General features: G+C 41.2%; 1 protein-coding gene across 1 annotated transcript in view; it reads left to right on the forward strand.

Annotated features, from left to right (window-relative positions):
- Positions 1–23,391, forward strand: part of ASCC3 (activating signal cointegrator 1 complex subunit 3) — a 2,002,173-nt gene that overhangs the window by 1,336,144 nt on the left and 642,638 nt on the right. The window contains exons 16-17 of the mRNA XM_078648375.1: positions 9,513–9,737; positions 17,734–17,853. Of these exons, the coding sequence (XP_078504501.1) occupies positions 9,513–9,737; positions 17,734–17,853 (345 nt within the window). The remainder of the gene's footprint in view (positions 1–9,512; positions 9,738–17,733; positions 17,854–23,391) is intronic.

A 23,391-nucleotide genomic window follows, 5' to 3' on the forward strand; every position in this document is an offset into this window, starting at 1 on the left:
CAGGCACTCTGTTCATCACCACCCCCTTTTCTGAATCATTTTGTCCACCATAAGCGTGGAAGGGTATACTCAGATGTGAGTCCCTTGCTCATTGCACCATCAGGCTTCAAGCAAGCCGGGCCGACGACGCCTGAAATGGCAGAAACCGGTCCACGGAAGTTTGTTTCCTTCCCAGTACAAGAATTGGCTTGGTAGTTTGGTTTGCCCTGTTCCCATCATGCACTGGGACAGGAACAGACTAATTTGCATATAGCCAAGTTCTGAGCTAGGATGGTGCAGTGAGCTAAAAAACGGTGATGGATCAAGCCCTGATCTTTGGACTGGGTAAGAGTGGTCTGCTTAACTCAGGCACTCAGTTCATCACCACCCCCTTTTCTGAATCATTCAAGAGGCTCGAGCACGCCATCTCCGTGTGTGTTAAATATATATATATATATATATATATATAAAGTGCTATTCCCCAGTGCATCGACAAAGATTCAATTGATCAAACTGCCCTTTCTTACTAAAACAATATGTACAGAACATTTTGTTCTTTTTAGCTATCTGCTGACCCCCTCCTCACTCACCCTGCCCTGTTATACTCCTATATGTAGTTTCCATAATTCTTCATTGCACTTTTATCTTCCCAGCTAAGGTTTCACCCATGATCAGTGTTGCCTTGCTGACAATACAAGCTGAACTAGATGTAGAAACAAAGCCAATACCGACAAGACCACAAACAAATGTACACTTGTAACGTATTTTTTTGTTTTCTGATTATGGGCTTTCTTTCTATAGCCACTTCAGCTTTTTCTATGAGCAGGGAAGCCCTGCTCATAAAACAAGCTCAAACACCTGTAGAAACAAACCACAATCACCAAACGATTTAGCCTGGTTGACAACAATAGAAAAAGACGCAACTCAATAAGCTTTATGTATCTGCTGCAGTTTACCAGGTTCCCAAAAGAAGGTCTGCAGGCCGCAAGGAAAAGTCTGCTGGGCCGTACTTTGAGTACCACTAGTCTGTGGTGTCAAATGCTGCTATAAGAGGTCCAGGATCACTAACACTCATTGGACTTTAGCATCAATTATCTTCTGAAAGTCTATCAGAACTGAGACAACAACTAATCCAGTGTTTTGCCCTGGACAGATCCCCCCCTTTTTGGCAACCAAGAAGAGCGTTACACTCCACATAATCCTGCAGTTGGGACAACACTATTCTTTCTAGGTGCTTCAACACAAAAGGAAGGAGAGAAATAGGTCGGAAATTGCCTGTGTCAATGGGACTCTGATGATAGTTATTTCAGTAGGGAAGTCTTATGAGGTATTTGGCCCAAGGCTAGGAAAGAGAAAATTAGTAGCGGCTGTTGTCTCAGATTAGTGAGGGGGGCTGAGGTGTGCAGGGGGGTTCGGCGGATTACACAAATAAACAAAAAAAAAGTACGTGTCGCAGAGCCGGATCGCCGCATCGCTCTCTTCTAAGTTCCCCTGCGCTGCAGGCTTCCAGACTCTATTGCGGCCAATCCTGAAGGTGCTCTTAAAGCCGGGTGAGGATTGGCCTGAGTGCTGTGAATTTGCGCTCCCAGTTAGACTGGGACCCTGTGCCTACTGTCTCCAACCTGGCACGGCAGCTCTGGTTGGAGAAAGCTTCAGTGCGTATGTCTGTTTTGCCGTCCTGAGACTGCCGGTTAAACCCACATGTGCACTGATACCAGTGCGAAACACTTCTTCTCGTGCCTGCCCCCTACTCCCCCCGCAATGGCTCTGCTGCCAAAACTCATCAGATAGAAAATTAATTAACCGATAATAAACCTGGTTTATTATCGTTTTCTTTTTCTTGTTTTAAGGCTGCTGGCAGTGGGGACGATGCTCCTCCGCCATAGGTGACGAGCTGCAGCTGGAGAAAATACATTCCCTATTTCAGAAGTTAATGACGGTGCAAGATCCTGGAAATATTTGAATTGTGAGCAATATCTCTGAGTGATACGTCTAGGGACAATTGTTTAAACAGAAAATAGCTTTCAACATGATGGTCAAAAGTAGCCGAATATTACACAACCTGGCCTTTGAAGTCAGAATATGGGGTTAATGTTCGATTTAAAGTGCTTGAGGGAGAAAACGATCTGGCTATTTCTCTCGCTTGATTCTGAAAGAAAGAAATGTCCTTAATTACAGTTGTATTAAATTGGTTTAAAATAAAATCATCTCTCCATATGGAGTCGCTGAAAATGCCAAGATGTTAAAGATCTTCAAGTATTGAACGCTGCCGTCGCACAGAAAGGAGCCATTTGGGGCGCGTTTAAGTTTGTGTCACAGCTAGCAATGATTAGAAAAGTGCGCTGCTCATTTATTTAGATTGGCAGTTTGGGTCCGCTGGGAATCTGGGACTTATGGTTGGGTGGCACAGAAATATGCTAACATACATTCCATTGTTGCTCTTGGCGGTTGCTGCCCTTGTCTGTTTGTGTTTCTAGAGGTGTGGTGGGAGTGGAAACGTGTCTGGGATAAATGTATTGGCAAAAAAAAATATTAAATCTTTACACACGTTTGTCAGTTTTCCTAATAGATTATTACCAACAGCAATCGCCTTGACACTGATAGTGTAGGATTTTAAAGACCCAGGAGTGTAGGAATGTATTTCCCCTCTGTCGCTTGCTTTCATGTAAAGCCTCCTCATTACCTTGCTTGTGGCTGTGGTGTGCTCACAGATTGCTTCTTTTCTACTGGCCTATTTTCCTTGCTCCATGTTCTGTCGGCTAATGACCTGACATGCTGATGCACCAGCAAATTAGTTGCTACAGGAGTCGTCTTGATGTTGCATCAAGAGGTGGGCACTTTTCTTATATTATGACACTCCTGCCTCTGGCGAAGTACAGGGCTTTCCTGGCCTCACTAGTCCTACCAGTGCAGCATGACTCCAGAAACCGGCACTGTCTGTGACTTCCGCGGGAGCCCGAAGGATAGATTACATACTTGCTTTAAACGCGGGACCTCCAGAGCCCAACGACTAGCGTGCTCAGGATCCCAGCCACACTTTGTCATGCCTCATTCTTGTCGCCTCTGCAGAGGTACATAGTCATAGTCATAATTTCTTGTATAGCGCACATTTCACAAAAGTCTCAAGGCGCTTAGCAACAAACGACAACCAAGTGTAGAGGGGGGTTGGAGAAGAGTTATTTGGGAAAGAGCCAGGTTTTTAAGCCCTTACGAAAAGCCTGATGATTGGAAAGAGACAGCAGATGTACAGGTAGCTTGTTCCAAAGTTGGGGGGCTATGTAGGAAAAAGCTCGGTTCCTAAGTGATTCAAGCAACACACTTTGCATGTTGTAGAGAACATCAGGCAGCTTGTAACCTTGCATTTTGTGATTCACCCCATGATACATTTTAATGCCACAAACTGCTGGTGGGATCCCAAGTCTATGTTTGCTTCAGTGCTTTCCCCACACACGCATCCCTGCCTGCACTACCCTGCGGGATTCCAATGTTCATGCTCAACCTCTACAATGCCATGGCCGTGGAGGAGGACGGCGACTTCTCCTACCCCTACAAGCCCGTCTTCACTTCTCAGGGCCCACCTGCTTCTTGCCTGCAGGACAGCAACTTCCTCACTGACGTGGACATGAGCTTCCTCAACCAGGATGAGTGCTTGGGCTGTTCATTTTGTGTGCGTCTGAGCTCTTCACTAGCATTGCGAGTGTAGAACTGCCTAAAGTAGAAGTCAACCGGCTCTGCATCTCCAATACACCCGCTACATATTTCACATTCCCGACTAGCTTGCATGTCCTCCTACCATCGCTCTCTGTTTTAGTGAATTTTGCTACACTTATTATCACAAACACTCTTTCCAGTCCTTTCACGTGACAACCTAATGCATTATGGTTGTAGGAGACTTGTTTTGGTTCCACTGAACCAGACCAAAAGGAGTGATTTGTAGGTTAGAGCTCAGTTTTTGTGTAACTCCGCATAATTCTGCCCACCCCTAATAATAAGAATTACAAAAAATAGTAGTTTAATCATCTTTCTAGCTAATACCAATCAGTAGTTAACATGGCTTTCCAGTGTTTTTCTATGGGCCAGCCAGCCTTGATAGAGTAAAAACAGCTTTTGGGTGGTAGTCACTGTAAGGACATGTTCAGATTACATTTCTACATGTCCTACCTTTAAATACCAGGCACTTTGAATTGTGGGCTACAAGGCATATATGGGAGTGACTTATTAATATTTAAAAGGAACATTTTTGTCCTGTCAAAAATAGCTTATTTTGACGTGTATGGCTGCAGGTGTAAACTACAGCTGCCAAGCTCCAGTGTCATACCTGGAGTCATTTTTGCCTGGCCATACTAGTAGATGTGGAATGCACAGTAGTGCGGTGGTCCTAAGGTGACATTGAACTTTTCCTAGCCTGGGTGTTATTTGGGCATCATATACTATGTCATTAAAGAACAATTTTTAATATGCCAATTAGGAGCTGGCTAATTTCTGCATTTTTTAGGGGTCAGGTCACATGCGCTAGAGCCTTGTTAGAAATGTCCCATGGCACAGAATAAAAAAACCAGGCGCCTCAGTCCACAACAAATGGGGTGACCACACAAAAAGAAAGACACTTTCTCACAATTACAATATTGTGGTGACAACAGCCATGTCCTGTATGTAGAACACCTCCCAGAATTACGTTTTGCAAATGGTGCTGCCATAATTTCTAAGTTTCTCATTGTAAGAGGTGTTGTGCTGTGTCCACTAGAATTGGGTTGGCCAAGCTATTCCCTACATCATTACCACCAGTGCAGACAGAGATGCTGATGCAGATCGGAATGTTGCGTACAAACTGGGATGGTTCAGGAAAAAAAGGTAATAAATAAACGTTAATTCTAGGTCTTTTCCAAATAGGCAGTTTTAAGGAATATAAAGGGGCAGATCAATATGTACTTTGGAATGGTGTTTCATTTTTTATATCAATGTTTAAAGACTGTAAGATGTTTACTGCTGGAAGCTTTATGAGAAGCATTTTAAAGGAATAGGTTTAGCACTTGACTCATGGTTACTTTTCCTCTTGCTGCTTAGTGAGTATTGCCATTCAGTACTTCTACAAAGAATGTGAAATGATGGCCACATAATGAGAATCCTGGTTAATGTGGTAGGTATAAAAATTAGCAACCGAATATGTCCATTTAAAAATCTTACTTCCTAATTCTTAATCAAAGTCTCTCAACTTCTAATGTGCTTGAGGTATGGTTTAATACATTTCATGGCTGAATCAAACCATCCTGTTCTGTTTGATGTATTCAGCATCCTTGAATAGTGGACGACTCCATGTTGGGCCACTGTTTGGCAAATGCCAGTCTGAGATATGTGGCTGTGGCCTTTGTTTCTTCTTTTCTCAGGTTCCAAATATTGGGATGGGAACCTCAAAGTATACCGGTGTGGTCCCCTAAGCGGACTGTCCAACTGCTTGTATATCTGGTATCCTGAGTTTTACTTAACTCCTTCTATCACTATAATCTAAGCATATGTGCAGAGGCATAGGTCTTTCCTGTGACCATTCACCCATCAATCCTACCCTTATCATGGACAGAGCACTAGTGTCTATATCCGGAGTATAACACATAAAGCTGTGGTGGCAGCATACCATGTTTAGAAGGATCAATACTGTACCTACACCCTTTTATGTGTGTCACCAAGAGTGCGTCCCACTTGAATTTGTTTTTGCTGTTATGTGTATGCCCAGAACCTTCTGGTGCCATCCCGTTTGTAAGTTATGTGTGTGCGCATATGTTGTATGTGTAACACATGTGTAGTGATACAATGTGTGAGTGAGAGAACCTGAGTAATAAGACTGGCGGGATCCATTTTGCATGTCGCTAACTTGCCAATGCACAATGTGGAGGGTGACAACTTATCTACCAGGGAGTGGAAGTGCATTACCTGCATTCCTGTGGCTGGAGCAAGGAGATACGGACTCCGCAGCGAGGAGGTATAGAAATGTTATGAGGCTTTTGTTAGCAAGGAGCGGCTGATTACTATTCCTGAGAACAGTTGCTTGGTGCATGGTTAGTGAGAGGAAATACAGCAGCTTCTGTTGTATGATGTTGGGAGGTCTGTGGGTCGGGTCTTCGTCCCTTTATCTATCCCTGATTATTTTTTTTAGTTGGGCTGATGACAGCCACGTCGAGAAACCTCAGACCTCATTGTGACTGTGTTTTGGGTGCTGCAGGTTGTATACATGCTCAATGCTACCTGTTGTGAGAAGCATCACTCCGCACAAAGGCTGTCTCTGCAGAGCAGCCTGAGGAGGACACTTGTATGAAAAACAACCCTAAACTGGTTCTGCAGATTGAGACAGTGGCTCTACGTCCCGAGTCGAGAAGATGTGTATAACAGTGTGACTCTCACAACTCCACTTTGTTCCAGTTCCAAGTCCTGTATGAAGAGGGACGAGAGCTCGCCGCAGGATCCACAATGGGCTACTGTGCAGCTCGGGCTGATGTCTGCCTGACAACCAGTCTCCTACAGTGGAGGGGATATTACTTGAAGTCTGCACTTTGTGCTGGAGGAGTTGTGGATCTGCCCGAATCAACTAGAAGCCTGTCTGCCTGCTAAGAGAGAGAAAGAGCCTTATCATCCTGCAGGAGAAAAGCATATCACGGTGACTAAGGGGCATCCACCGCCAGACAGAACTGACTGCCTGCGAGCGAGCTGGACGTGACCCATGTGCAAGAGGGTCCTCCTGGTCTCTCACCATCAGTTTCTGGTGGGAACCGCCACAAGCTGTTGTACCTTTGATCTGTTTAGGGCTGCAACTGTTGTGATCATATGAGGCCTGATCGGGCTGCATCTTCTGTTGCCCTAGTCAGGGGCTTCATCGGCCATTAGCACAGTTTGTCCAATAGGGTTTGCAACTTCCATAGACCCCAGCAGGGCTGCACCACCCTGATCAGTGGGAGACCACCACAGCCGGGTCTGTGCCAGAGCTGCTGCATTGCAGGACTGAGTTGGATGGGCAAGAGGCCTGACATGGCCTATGCCTGGCCTTCCTAGGATGCTTGAGGAATCCTAGCTCCCTATCGCCCATGCATTAGACGCTTGAAAAGGGCCACCCTGACTGCTGGAGAGGAGCAGACAATTACTTCCCAAATAAACCATGAGAAAAGGCTGCTTATGACCTCACATATATCATATCACTTTTAACATGTTAAATATATCATTGACGACATGACTGTAGATTTAAAGAAAAATATTGTTCAAATTATTAATGAGTAGCATAGTTCCCAATGTAATATGTGAAGGTGCAAGTTATAGTTAATGTAACATAACTGTAACTGGTCTATTTCAGTGTTTTTGGGGGTTTGTATTGTTAGTTCTTGTCTCATTTCAAGACCTATAAATCACAATCACTTTTATTATTTTTCCCATAGGAAAAGCATTTTTTGGTTTGCTAATAACTTTGGAAATTTGATGAATCTTCAGAAAAGTTTCAAAACATCTCATCCACCCCAGCTCCTTTCCCCATTCATTTTCTCATAGCAAAATTGAACAGCGATACTGCAAAAACTGCGGAATGGAATTACACCAAATTTGGCAAAAAGCTAGATCTTGGTTAAGAAAGCGTGCCTATTCAAAACTTTGATGTTCAGTAGCTTTTGAGACATTAAGGCTTCCAAACCTTGTATATTACACGCTGTGGAGGGTCTGGGGATCCGACCGATCTTATGAGAAGATCTGATTTGCAACCACCTTTTCAACAAAGATGTAGTAGTAGCCATATTAGGATTTGAGGACTTAGTCCCAGATCCTACAAAAAAAGGTTAAAATAGCAATAAGGGGCAGCATAGGGATCTACTTCCCCCCTTGGCCTCGTTGTGGGGCCTGGAGGGCCCGCCACCCTCTCTGGGGCCAAAAACATTTTTTGTTAGTTTAAAAAAAGTTTTTACAGCGAATTTGCAGTGGATCTACAAAAAAAATCCTGATAACCACTGAAATTCGGCAAGTATGATGAGTGCTGCAGTTTATAATTTGCACAGCAGTGATGCAAGCCATGACTTGCACATCAAATTCAGTGCTCATGACCACATCCTTCATGTGGGCTGGCGCCTAGCCTGTTGCAGGCACTAACCCCACTGCACATGGCCCGGGGGTTTGACTAGAGGCTGTGCTTGGTACTCGCTGGCGACTGCCTGCCCCCTGATCATGGCATTGGTCGTGTGCAACAAGGATTTACCACACCTCCTGGCCAACTTTCCACCAAGCCTGCTGTTGAGGGCCAACTCCTGCTGCACATCACTATGTGCAGCAGAAGGATTTTCTGCAGGCTGTAGCCAGACCATAGGACCAACGTCCAGCAAACGGCCAACCCCCACTGCGCACATCCTTGCGAATGTCCAAAAGCAATGAGAGGGCAAGGACCCACAAAGTGTGTTGCAGATTTCAGCACATAGTGGAAGCACACGAGTCTTACAAAGGGACAGGACAGATAGTGGAAGTGTTCACACAGGGATAGGACATAGTGGATAGCCTAATTCTGGGAAAACAGAAACTGCAGGTCAAAATTAGTGAAACGAGAGTTGCCTCAAAGCGTTGCAGCTGCAGACTCGCATCACAGGGCATAGTACAAATGTAAAAACAAATAACGACTTGGGATTGGACTCAAATAGGAGTTAAGAGTAAAATGTAGGGTAGGTGTCACCCAGCAAGCATGGGGGCCGGTCCGAATAGCTAAAGGTGGTCATACAGTATCAGGCTGCAATAGATAAATGCTGAATGATATTCAGAAAAGAGACACATAACAAAGAAGTTCAGAGCTCCTTACGTCTGAACCAGTGGTTTGCGCAGCTTAGTGTAAAGGGTTTCATCCCCTTTTACAGAGATGTACCTTGAAAACGGCCCTTGAGCACTTGTTTGTTATCTGCCCCACTTATCTGCTGTGGTGTGAGAGGTACACATTGAGACAGCGCGGCGGCCAAGGTCGATGGATGCCTCTATCAAGGTAGCTGAACACCATACGCCCCTGGTGTTGTACACTCAAGGTACTCAGAGTCCTTCAGAATAGGAGCCCTGATGTATAGGGAGTATCTTGACAATTGGCTGGAAGCCACTTGAACTAGCATAACCCTGTCACAGGTCGGGGGATTTGTGAATGAAGATCTCAACTTCAGGGGAGCAACACTAGTCCACAGGTCTACTTTTTGGAATTTCCACATTCTTGTGCGAAGCTGCAAATGAATCTTCAGTGGTACCAATACCTATGGGCTGTGTTCTTTAACTCATGACTTCATGAAAGCGTTATTGAAGAGAATTATTTCTCATTTTTTTGGTATAATGACTTTCAGTAAAAGGGGCATTGACCTTTGTTTAGTGTGTATTAGTCCCCTTTGTGTTAAGGTGGCATTTTTGTTTAGTTTTGAGTTATGTTGTGTTTCGTTTTTCTGAATGTGCAAATTGTTCATTGTTTCTAATGCATTTCATCCTGAATTTGCTTTGCATTTATCAGGTAGAAAATGTGACCGTATTAATCTGGAATGTTGTTTCCCCAACAGGGAACCCAAATATATGATGCAAAAAGAGGATCCTTTGTCGATCTTGGCATTTTAGACGTCATGCAGATCTTTGGTCGAGCTGGACGGCCGCAGTTTGACAAGTTTGGCGAAGGCACGATCATTACAACTCATGACAAACTCAGCCACTACCTGACGCTCCTCACGCAGCAGAACCCCATCGAAAGCCAGTTTCTGGACAGTCTGGCGGACAACATGAACGCTGAGGTAAGAAATCAAAACCACCAGTGTTTCTTCAGAAATATAATGTTTGCTTCAGTTTTCGGAGTTTACCATTAATCTGTAAGGGCTGATGCTGCTCATTTCAGCGTTGAAATGTAATACTCGTTGCAGCATGTTATAGATTGACAGTGGTTCCAGTATAAAAAAGTGTACACACTTTTGCAAAGTTTAACAATATGAGGCTACATATAATGCTCACAGAATGCTCTGTGATTAGATGCAAATATTTGCAGAAGCTTGAATGCAAGATTGATAATTATTTTCTTTTAAACACAATTTTTTTATTGAGTTTCATTTTGCAAATATGCGTACACATTCAGTAAGTTATCGAGTACATGGCATTGTAGGATCTCGGTGCACCTTGACACACAGTTATATCTGTCCCTGCCCGCACAGGGCCATCAAAGCAAGAAGCGAAACTCAGGTTTTCTTTATAAGTGAACCACAGAACATAAAAAGCAACAAAAAGGAAACCCCACACAAAAATACCCCCTTCCCGCCTGATGATTCTTTTATTTCAAAACAAAATGTTCACAAAAAATGCTACCAGGAAAAAAAAAGTTTTGCTAAACTACTGTGAAAATTTTAAGTACTGTTTCGTTGAAGCATCATTAATTAAAACGTGTTGATACATGCTAGTATTTCCCAAAAATATTCCTAATAAAAAATCTGTGTAACCAGTTTTAACAAGATTATGGGAAACATTAAAATTGGTGTCATTAGTGGTCAGCTTTTTGGGTTTGTTAACCGTATGCGCGCTAGCGGTTTTCCCGCTGTGCGCTGCGTTTTTTAAAACCCGCGTTACATGACGAGCTCAGCTCGTCATCAGCGTACGAGCGTCGTAACTCATGACGAGCTGAGCTCGTCATGAGCGGGGAAGGGGTTAATGCTTGTCTAGTTTTGACATGGTTTTAGTAAAACTTTATTGTTGTGGGAGCTGCCAGGCCCTCGCCATTATAACGAATATTGGCAAAAATATGTTTTGGTCTAAAAAGCACACATTACCGCAATAGTCACTGGAACTGAACAAAACTACTTTGTGTGCCGATATGCTCCTTGTGAAAGAGCAGAATGCTGTCACTCACAGTGAAGCCAGCTGATAGAGAGAGAAATAAAATGTTAATAAAATCAAAAGCTCTTGGTTAACTTCAGACCAAATTAGGGGCGCAGTTCTTAAAGAAAGTAAAAAAAGAGCACCCATGGTATATGTCCTTACTTTAGTGCAGATTTACGGCTTTCATGAATTTGCTAGAATTTAAAGAAGTAGGCCCGGAAATTATATTCCTAGAAAATATTTGTGAACTGCATTTTAGCACTAGCAACTATGCATGTGTAGATTTTCTCATCTGAAAATCTGCTGAGCGTTTACAACTTCACTTTCCCTCTAACACTTTTTTCTGCAACCCTGGTGAAAACCCCTAAAACATGCAAGTTAGTAGGTTTGAAAAGACTCACAAGAGCATTCCAACCTAAAACTAGCTCTTTGTGAAGTGGTCTCACAATGTCTACATATACTTCAGTTTATGTAGGGGCGGACTGGGACCCAAAACTGGCCCTGGCAAAGTGCTTGGCCAGTACCCCAGGGGTTTGGTGGTGCGGCCGAGCTGTTTACCAGGGCCGGTTTCTGCCGATTTCGTTACAGCGGCCGATACTGCAACTATGCTGCAAAAACAGCCCTGTAACAAAATCGGCCCCCAGGGGCCCAAAACTGGCCCCAACCCTGGCGGCTCACCGGGGAAAGGTCCGGTGTCCGCTATGGCCAGTCCGGCCCTGAGTTTATGGGAAAGGGTGATGTTAGGGGATGGGGTGAAAATAGCATTGGCCCCCGTTCATCAGGTTTGTTTTCCTTTGCAGATCACATGAAATCAAATACATAATACCAAATAAAATGAAACTCGAGAAGAGAAAGAGAGAAATGCACAAATACAAACACATTTGTGCAGCAGATGAATTAACCCACCAAGCTATTTTATTTGCAGGGGAACGTATGACTTGCAGGTCATACGCAGTCCACTGTAGAAGATACACACGCCTCCTCTTCTTGTGATTGGAGTCTGCAACCTTGAAGTGACATCCTCCATAGGTGTGCTACTTGTCATACTATCTTTTTTCATTGCGTTCTCTTTAGTGGTTGGAACTTTTATTTATATTTACTCCCCCTGAAACTATACGGCCCTGCAGAACCTTTATAATTTTTATGTTCTCTTTCTAATGAATCCTCTCCACTGAATATCTCACCAAGACAGTCTTATAAATTGTTATCTCCTATCCTGAGCTAGCCTATTTATCTCTTAACATACTCGCTCTGTTTTACACAAGTTGGCACCATAGTAAACTGGAGTAGCTGGCTGCAGAACTGAGCAATGCTTACTTTGGCCACTAGATGGCAGCGGAGGATTAAAAAGAATAAATACATTTTAGCCTTCTATAGACACACACCAATGATTATACATTTAACGTGAAATTCATGTCTCTTACATATTTCGCTCCTACATTCCCCAATAATTTCCCCATTGCCTGTGTGCCGAATCGGTACACCCTTTCACGTCGACTCAAAGAGAAGTGAGTTGTTTGTAAATGTTCAGAGCGTCAGTATATGAATGAGAGATTTTTATTTTTTTAATTAATCATTAGCTGTTCTTGGTAAATAACCACAGTCTGTCCCTTTTGAAAGGATACGTAAAGGATCATAATTAACGCTCATATATCCTGTCTACCTATTTTTGTACTAGAATGCAGACAGAAAACATTGTGTTTTCCTGTCCATTTATTTTTTTAAACGGAAGTATACAGAATTATTTTTTGAGTGATTATACATGCCTTTAATCACCGCCAGGCTGGTACCTGTGCAGACTCAGCACAGGTTCAAAACCGGTTGATACTTCCTTTAATAACGTTAAACGTTCGTTTTTCCTTTTACTGTAATGCTCATATTTTCAAACGAGTGTATTTTTTTTTTTTTAATATAGCTAAAATATGTCTAGCATGCATTTGTGAGTGCTTATTTAATACTTATTTACAAGTGGAACTAGATCAGTTTCAATTCATTTTTTTATCGAGCACAAAATAAATGTGAATAAATACCAATACAATGAAAAAAAAGTATAAATATACAGGGAAATGTTAAAAACCTAAATTCCATAAATCCAGGGGCACTTTTTCCGTCGAAACTACCAGGGAGACTTGAAAAGTGGCACTGGGAGTCGAGCCCCACTGTAAACTCAGGTGGTACTGCTCATTTCTGTGGCAAACAATTTGAAATTGAAAAATAGTTCCAAAATGACAAAACAATTTCTACGAAAGTAAAAAAACAGTAAGAATTTAGGTGCATATTTTCCCTTGAAAACCATGCATGCCTAGATTACATATGGATGTGATGTTTGTGGTTTTGGTTGGTTTCAAGCCTGGAGCTGTTTTAGAGTTCTGATTTTTCATCTGCCTGGCAAAAGCTGCTCAAGGTGTTTCTGGTTGCTCACCTTCTTTCCACTGTGCCCCCACTCTTCCTGTGGGCTTCTTGCCTGGCTCTTTTTCTTCTCTGCCATCACTTCGGTGGTGTGCCAGTTCTCTTAGCAGGGCAGAATTCCTCATCATTAATGAATGAAAGGAGCTTAAATCAGAGAGAGTTATGGATACGTTATTATAGTTAGGAAATTATCGGTCTCAATCAGAGTGAGCTTTTCGCCATCTGTTGTAGAACGCATGGAAAGCAATTCTCATGATTCCAGTGTGCATTCAAATTTCTTAAGTTGTATGTATTTATCTTACGTCATTTCTGGAGTTGGACCAATATGTGTGTGATAAAAATTAGAGATACAAGATTTACAATAAAAAAAACTTTATGCCCATTTGCGTTTCTTTCAGTGATCCCAGCAGCCCTTTTACGCACACTATATCGTATCTTACATAAAACCTGGTGGAGTTATCCAATTTTATTATATCAGCAAATCCAACAGGCTTAATGGTTCATGATGTCTTATTTAAAACTGAAAATAGCCCTTAGACGTCTGTGATCTCCCGCGTCTAACTTCAAATGCCATTGGTCCAAGCTCTGTTTATTGAAACGCAGCTAACAGTTAAACACCCAGATTCAAGATTGTGCCAGAGAAGCTGCCTTCTGAATGAATAGCTTAGTATCCAGGTCTAGGTACTGGGCTATCTGATTTACATGAACACTTAATTTTTTTCCTTCGGGGCTTATTACAAAATTCACAATCTTTCAGTGTGATAACACCACCTAGTTTGTATCAAAGGTTAGAGTGGCCCTAGTGCTTAATTCCAAGTTCTGCATTTCTGAAAGGGGATAATACAGCGCTACCATAGATGCTGGAAGTCAGGGTGTGGGGAGAGGCGGTGGAGGGTGCTGCAGCACCCATAGAATAACCATGCTGGGGTTCAGAAGATGAATTGGCAATAAATAATATTTATTTTGTCACATTTGCTGTGCATTCAAAGACAGAGGCCAAATGTCAGGCTAGGTCTTCTGACAAATTACTGCTTATTCTTTTAACACGGAGACTGATGCTTACTTTTCTTTCTCTCACTGCAAAGTGGGAGGAGTTTCTAAACTGAGTATGTGACAATCTTGCTAGGGCACACAATGCGTGAAAGGAAAGGCTGTAGGATGGCTATTGTCTTCTTACACACAACAGCACTTAACTACCTGTAGATAATCTGTGCAAATATTTCAAACTATATCAGCAGTTAGGGAAGCACAAGTGAAGCACATTTTTCTTGTAATTCTGAAGTCTGAAAGAAACAAAGATTTTAATAGGATAAAATCAAATCCAGACAATTACCTTGGTGATGCATCAATAATAAATATTCAGCTGAAATTCTGTTACCACACATTATTTGTGTGCGAATAGTTTTATCAGTAAAACTACGTCTGAGCAGGTTTACTGGCGATTCTAATGGAAGATGTGCTATCGGTAAAAACCATGCACTACCACACCGTGCTTCAGTAATATATCTGCAACAGTGTGCTCCAAAATGCAGCACTGGCTACATACCGCGTACACCAATACCACACTGCTACTGAATGGGCGTGGCTCATTTGCTACACTTGTTCTTTGTGTGACTCTTGGATTTTTCACAGTCCCTATGAATTATGTGACATCATGTTGATGGCAGCGCCCCCATTCTGAAAATAGCTCCCGCCCACATTCTGAAAATAGTTCGCACCCCACTGAGTGCTACCGTACATTTTCCACAGTTCCGAGGTGTAAAAACGTGGATTGTGACTGTCACCATTGTCCAAATGTTGCTAAATTTATCTGTTGAAAAAACAAGCGGTACAATAATATGCGCAAATCTTGGAACCCTGATGTTGGTTCATATTTTTCTGTTATGCAGACCGAGGCCTAAGATGCCATTTCATTATTCTTTGAAAAGCCTGAAGTAAGCCAGCACATGATCCAAAATGCTGCATTATAATGATATTCTGATGTCCAGAGCCATATGTACACACTTTATTTAGTTAAGTTAGGGTTCAATGTACTAAAGAAATGACTGCAAATAGTAGGTGGAAATTGCACACTGATTTTGTGTGACCTGTATGTAATTTTGCGACATAGTTTATGTACTAATAGGTCATATTGCAAAAACCTGTTCGCGGATTGACCTGCCTCATGTAAATTCATGAGGCAAGTAGTTATTTTGAGTCGAACCACGAATCGTGGCTTGCAAGGGTCAGCAGACCTCCATCTCTTCATTCATATTCCCAAAAAAGATTTTAATTTCAAAATAGAGCCTGGATTTCTTAAACTGCTGTTGCTTTGAAAAAAAATACATATTTCTCGTTTGGGAAGACATCTGCCGAAGGGACAAGGGCAGCAGGCAGTTGTCCCCTGTGTACTGCTGCCTGCTATGATTCCCTCAGTTTCCCTTTTAAAAATCCGTTTCACCTTTTTTGAGGACTCATTTACCTTTGAATAGATTGTGACCGCAGTTGCTGTCACAAACCATTGATTCATTACATTGCGATTCTCAATTAGAAGGGATACCCTTTCATGCCCCCTCCTATTTGAGGTTTGGAATGAGTCACAACATCTCTAATGCGATTCAGAAAGGCTTTCCAAAATCACAAAAGGAGTTTATTACATAGAAAATTGTCATTTTGTTGTCACAAATCTTGTGATTTAGCAGATAGTAGGGCTTGCTAGTGTAAAATGCTTTAGCTCATCTCCCAAAGTTCTTATTATATTAGATTGCTATGTATATCCGGGTTAGGCTTTATCTTATACCACTATGTTCATAATTCAGTGATTTAAAATGGATTTGAGGCTACCCTGGAATAACAATTTACAAAACGTATTTTGAAATGTTTTATTAATAGTCTATTAGAGGTTATCGATTTGGAACTATTATCAAGATCCAACAGTTTTATTGTTTTTTTTTATCACAGTATCAGTTTTATCTCAAAAAATATTTTAAGGTATAAGAACATAAATGTAATAAAAAAAGCAGTATTGCCCAGCTCTATCTGTTCATGATAGCACAAACAACAAGTACTATTGGATCATTACTTTCATTACTGGGTTTGCCCACCTTGACACACAGTAATGAAAGATTTGTAATTTGCATGTATGCTAAGTTTTTGCTAGAAATAGTAAATTGTATATGTTCAGGTTTCCAGAGGTACAACATTCATAAGGTTTGTACATATGGATGGTCTAATTTCATGGCTAAGAGATGGGTTGACCATCCTTAGCTACATTTTCAGCTGCTACTCGGATCCAAAAGTTAAGTCATTCTTATCCTAATAGACTAACAGCACCATTTAGATGCGATAATGCTGATGCATATACATTGATGTGCGATGGATCTATTCTAGGAAACTATTATTACAGTGAGCAAAACCTGAGGAAAAATACCTGAAGACATCCACTCCAGCATTTGCAGAATCTCCTTTTCAATGTGCACATAATTTTCCATGTATATTTTTACACTCGTATGCTCTTGAAGTTACTCCTTCCATTGAGTGCAGCCTAAAGCTCTTGATAGTTTTCAGCATATGCGTCCAGCCATTATTTGCCCCTTTCAACCCTTGAGCTGGTCAATGGATCTGGCTGGATCGGTGAACTAGCCGTAGCCTAGCAGCAGAGAGATAGTTTAACTGATTTTAGTGCCCATCAAAAGCACCTACTATTGCGCAAACGTAACAAATAAATAATGTTGTTTCTTTGTATATTCTTGCATCTCCAAACTGCATGCTGTCTCAGAAATATTTTCTAAGATCCTGAAATCCGGTGTTAAAAACTGACCTTTGTCTATCCTTTTTTCTTCTCTTTCAAATGTCCCTCTCCTTCCCTTCCATCTTCTGCATGTCTCCTCGCTTTGAGCACAACTTACTCTGACACATGCATGTTTAGCCTATTCTCCATTATTGTATTTCTGCAAATTGCCCACACCTCATTCACAAAATCAAAAATTATCCTCCTTCCTCTGGATGTCATACCTATGCAACCTAACAATGCTCGATGTCCTCTAACTCATCTATTAATGCCACTAACCATGTGCATGAGCTCACCCCCCCACTAATGATCACAACTAACCAATCCATTATTAATTTAGTCCACCATAAAGAAAATGGAATGACTGCATTCATTGGTCTGTGTGAGCGCACAAGACCAATCCCAATAACTAACAGTAACCAATTAAACTGGAGTAACCACTAACTTTCGGTTCCGGAGCAGCGTGCTGCCTAGTGTAAAGCGCTTTGACGCCTCATCAGCGGTAGTAAGCGCTATATAAATGCAATTATAAACAAAAACTGTAAGGTAGTATACAACGACAAATAGCACAGGGACATTCAAGGAGAGAAGACTAAATACTCTGGCTTAGAACATTTAGCCTTATTTGAGTTGCTTAATTTCCATTCTATCATGTTTCTGATGAATATTAAAAATGAGGAGTAACCATTGATCCTTCTTGTTTAACTGCTCTGCTTCTCTGTAATGTTATTTTTTCCATTTATTTGCAGATTGCTTTGGGAACAGTAACTAATGTGGAAGAAGCAGTGAAGTGGCTAAGCTACACTTACCTTTATGTGCGGATGAGGGCAAATCCATTAGTGTATGGCATCAGTCACAAACTTTACCAGGTAGAAAACGTGTCTTAAATTTGAAAAAAGTAACCTTTTTATTGTTTCAGTTTTGTCATCCTCTCTTAATGTGATGGTAAATATTTGCAGTAGTTGCCTCTTGACAGGAGCCAGGCTTTTAGCTGTTAAAAATACATTAGAAAGACTGGATGGTTAACCAGTAATAGTTCACAGTTGTGGCACGCAATCTGTATGTAGCACCAGTCATCCTGAAATGCATGATGGTAAATTCATTTCAATTTTCTCACATTTCAGTTACTTTAGCAGCCAAGTACATGCTCAGTCAGTGCTGATAATCCCCTGGCACATGTTCCATGGTTTTGTCATTCATCAGAAATAAGTATTTCTCATATTTGGATGCTGCTTATAAATTACTTCAGACAAATGCCAAATAAAGTGTGGTTTATACCACTGGATCAGCCAGCCTATTACTTCCCTTTTGCTCAGAAGGAGCTTTTTTTGCCATCTCACAGGATAAAGCTAATCTTCCTGCAATGCAGCATGACAGATGCTACTCAACACCTTTGTTCTCACAGTTCATCAATGTTATAGTTCTGTTTGCTCATATTTATGCCATCTGTGAGAAGGTAACCAGTAATACTCCCATTACTCTGCTACCATGAAGTCTTGTTGGTCATGGTATGTCTGATCTTTTTTGGGACCTAATGTTTTGATGGGAATGTCAAAGGTTCTGGTCTAAGGAATATAAAACAGTAAGGGCCAGAATCACTAACCTCTCACGTAACATAGTGCAGCAAGGCAACTTGCTCTGCTGGACTACATTGCGTGAAAGGGAGATAGAAGAAATGGCCATATTTACTAAGATACATCACACTTCTGCTCTCTCATAGTGCTGGCGCACTTCAGGCAGCCTCGTGCCAATGCAGGCACCCTTGCCCCATGGAGGTAGGGTGCCTGCATTACACGGAGAAATGTTTTTGTGCAGGAAGGAATACTTGCGGCCCTGCGCAGTTATTGTATGTCGGGTGTGGTCTCCCTTTCCCAGAAGACTGAAGACATGCAAGGGGAATTACTCACCCTTTATCATTACACAGTTACATTAGCTCCTGGTTCAGAGCCGCAATTACCAGTGGCGGAATCCAACTATGAGTTATGAGGGCAGGCACGCTTTTAGATGTTTCTTTTTTATTTATTCCATAGGTGGGTCTTGTAGGTTCTTCCCAACCAGGAATCATTTGGCCCATTATGGTGCTTTCTTCAACCAAAGAAAGTACAACTCCTGTGAGTTTTAGCGACCTGTATGTCTGTTTAAAGAAATTCTAGTTGAGATGCTTTATTGAAATCACTAAGTGTACCCGGGGCCAATGTCCTGCCCTGGGAATTAGAAGTGTAGATTTAATTTTAAAAGAAAATCTGTTCCAGACGGTCACAGTGCTACAAGTTGTAGGATTCTGTTTCAAAGGGTGAAACTGGGTGATTGTGATAATCAAATGTGACGAACTAAGCAGCAGATTTGGTATGTTTGGATGTCCGTAAATCCACTATGAAGGAGCAAGTTCTAGGGACTGTCTGCCGCCTACGACACAATCAATCGCTTAATTATTTTTACAACATTTAGCATCAATGCCCACTGGGAGAACAGTTCTAACATTGCTTTTATCTGTCTCGCCAGGACGATAAGAGGTGATTCTCTAAGGCTCCATAATCTCCTGGTTACTGTTTAACCTATACCTTGTTGCAACTCTTCTGCAAACGTTCTCTATCAGAATAGACTTCTAAGCAAGCAGGTGGCTCCAAGTTCATATTAGTCTAACCATCAACATGGATGCCTCTAAGTCAGATCCTTGCACATTGGAAACTACACAAAGATGTATGGTGAAATACTTCTTAATCCTCTAACAACCAAACAGACAGGATATAGTATTAGGGCCAGCTTACTTAAGCAAATTCCCAAAACCGGGATAATAGCTTGTAACTTGGGTGTCACACTTGAATCTCAAGTTTCTTTGACAACCAAATCATCTTTCACTAAATCCTCTTTTTATCACCTAAGTCTCTGCACAGGAGTGTTCCTTTACTTTGCCTTTCACAGACCATCACTGTAGCTAATGTTCCTATTAAATCAAGATTGGATTACTATGTACTTGGGCTTGACTTAACAAAGTATAGCTTGCCTACAAAGATTGCGGAATGCCATTGAGTGCTGTTCAAGCTCAGAAAATTCAACCATGTGCCCAACCACCGTAGACAACTACACTGGCTGTCCCCCCTCCCCCCACCCCCGAGGAAGCAAATGTAGTTTAAACCAGCACAAAGCTTTCTACTGACTTGGTTCCAAATTATTTTTGGGGAAATTTTCAGAATACACACCTGTGCATAATCTTAGATCCTCTGGCCATTTGAAGTTAATTTTAAAGAAATGTAAAATAGCAAACTGGATTGCAGAGTTCCTTCACGATCCCGGCCACCCTGTTTATGGAGTTATTCCATTAGATTGGGGTCAGACCTGCTTGAATTCTTCTAAAAACCTGGCTCTTTACTCATTAAATCCTTATATTCCCCACTTTTCTTATCTAGTTCTAGAACTGAATTGACGTCCCATAGCGCCCAGGAGAGTCTGTTTATGAATGACCCTGTTCATTAAAAAATCCCTTAAAATAATATTAAATAAAATATAGGACCACAAAGTGCCTACAAAATATTTACAGGGAGTGTAGGATATTTCAAATAAAGTTTGAGTTAATAGTAACAGTTAAGCCAGAAAGAAACAATGTACAAGGGTCAGACAGTTAATTGTGAAAGAATCACCATATACCTACAGATCTCGCTATGATACTTGAGAAAGATTCTGGCCAATGTTTAGGACTTGCTTTCATGGAAATGGTTGGTAATGCATTTAAATTAATTACCTGCCAGGAAGAAAGGGAGAGACCAAAATTCTAAATTATTAAAATATTAGAAATGCAAAAGCGAAGATTGTTGGCAGCCCATCTTCTCACGAACTATAGGGTTCAGTCCTCTAAGCAGATAAGCCTAAACTAATTTGTACCTAGGCATGGGACACCTTTACGTTTAGCCTTTTGCAAAGATTAGAAGGTTTGGTGTTTCAACGTGTTCTGAAAGTGTCTCTTCATAGGGTGAGCTACTCTTCTGGGTGCATAACTCTTCTTTTTATTAATTGAATGACTTATATGGTTTTCTGGTTATCACCGATTCCTCCACCAGAACTTCCAACTGATGCCAACCAATATGATTGATTACTTCAGGAAACAATCCTATCTACAATTTCATCCCTGAAATTGAATAGAGCTGTAGGTCCAGATGGTGCTTCTGCCATCATCATTCAATCTAAAAGCAAACGGTGGGCAGATCTATTCTTACATTTGTTTAAATGGATTGCTGAATCTGGACTATTCCTTTATACCTGGTAGGACTCTTTAGCTAGACCAATATTGAAGGACAGTGATGGAAGCCATCCTTCACATTAGAGATGAACCAGTCTTCTGGCAATTTCCAAAAAGGTTTAAAAAAATGTATTATCTGACCTGAAGAAATAACCTTCAGCTGATTGAACAGGTAGGGATTCCGGAAGGGACATTCCACCACTGATCACTGCTTAGCCCTCTGGGCTATTACTAAGAAATCTCTAGAATTGAATTTGGGTCTGTACTGTCGTTTTGTGGATGTCTGCACAGCCTTTGATACAGTGGAAAGAGGGTGACTCTGGGAGATGCGAAGAGGCTGGAAAATACCTCATGAACTTCTATTGTTCATAGTCATTGCATACGGCAAACTGGGTACAGGTAGAAATAAACCCTTCGGGAGGTTATCTGGGAGACTCAGTATAATAGCTTATGCCAAGGTTGTCTACTAGCACCTTCTCTTTTCAGTCTTTGTGTTAGGTGTGCCAGGAGTTTTATAATCCAGCCAGTCCTTCTCACCAAAGACGGGGTCCCGCCATATCCCTCGTTTTCTTTATGCTGATGATTTCGTTTTACTTGATCATACAGCGAAAGGTCTGCAGTGGAAACTTAATGCTTTATCACTACATTATAGGGAAACTTTAAAAAAAAATCTAGAAAAGACTAAGGTGATCTTCGGGAGAAATGGAACTAAGCCCAAATGGTTTTTGGATGAAAAGTCCCACATACGGGGTAATTTTCACTAGCTCCACTTATGAAAGCCTTTGCCAGTATAATTCCGCTTTTGGCCTTGTATGGAGCAGAGGTTTTGTTGTTAGAAGCCAAGAATATTTGGGAGGCTGAGGAGAGTATAGTCTTAAAATATGTGTTTGACTTGCCTAAAAGTACCATGGTTTAAAGTATATGGCGAGAATTTAATCTCACATTCTTGGTACATCATGACAGGAGCACCTTCTTTTAAGCTTCCTTAATAAGTTGTCCTTATGTGAAGAGGCACCAAAAATTTCGAAATCATGCTGGGAAAAGATTCTCATAAGTGAAAGGTAATGGGCCACAAGCCTTATCAAAATAGGCTATGATATTACAACTATTTATAGTACTATTAGTACAATAGGCACATGGGTTCTATTTCCCAATAACGTCACTCTGAGAGAATCCTCCTTTACTGCCTTCCAAACATTGTATATGGAATATTTTTCTAAGAAACCCTCCGTAATAATTATAGTCAACACTCTTGGTTTTTCTCTACCTGACATATTTTCTAAATCCCAAAATGTGCGTAGATTTACTTAACATGCTGTTTGGCTGTAATCCAGCGTTTTCCCTCTCTCAATGGTATAAGGGATAATAGAATATGTAAAAGTTTAAAAAAAAAATGAAATGTATTATCTGCCATGTTCATATTGATTGTCCTTATTATTTATTCACTCTTAAAAGGTTTTAAACATATTAAACATCAAGGATTAGCTTTTCATGATGTTATATTGGAATGATGGTTTATGTGATTGTTATATGATTTTGATATTTGTTTATGGGCATATGTCTTAATAGACTTAATACTACTACTTTTCTTTTTAATATTTATTCGACAGAGATATGCAACTTTTATAAAAGTAAATTTTAATTATGATAACATGTGAACATACACGAAAACATAAACGTTGGGGTCATTCTCTCAATCAGATGAGGGCATTTGGAAACATGAGTAACAAACTGGCATTATTGTTACATTATACATTATTCATAGCCTTTCTGAACTAGAACACCAGTGGGACAAACGTAAACGCTTGTGGTTATTTTTTAATAAACAAAGTGTTCCATGTGTAGTCTGTGCTGGTGATGACTCATGTTTCTCTACCCCTCATGCACATCTATATCGTCAACCTTTATCTTGTAGTTGCTTTATCTAGCAAAAATATTTTCTGCAGAAACTGCAGTTTTCAATCATGGAAAAAAGATCCCTGCACTTATCCAGCAAATGTAATACTCATCTTTTTTCTTTTTCTAATACTGTCAAACTTGCATATTTGCCAGCTCGTTGATTTGCAGTGTTTACTATTAGGACATCACTGAATATTAGTGCACCTGAGACATTATCTAGGTGCTTGGGGGCAGGCTACTCACTCGAGTAAGACAGGTGACTACCAAGACCACA

Source organism: Lissotriton helveticus, chromosome 6 (assembly GCF_964261635.1).
Source record: "Lissotriton helveticus chromosome 6, aLisHel1.1, whole genome shotgun sequence".
Taxonomy (NCBI): Eukaryota; Metazoa; Chordata; class Amphibia; order Caudata; family Salamandridae; genus Lissotriton; species Lissotriton helveticus.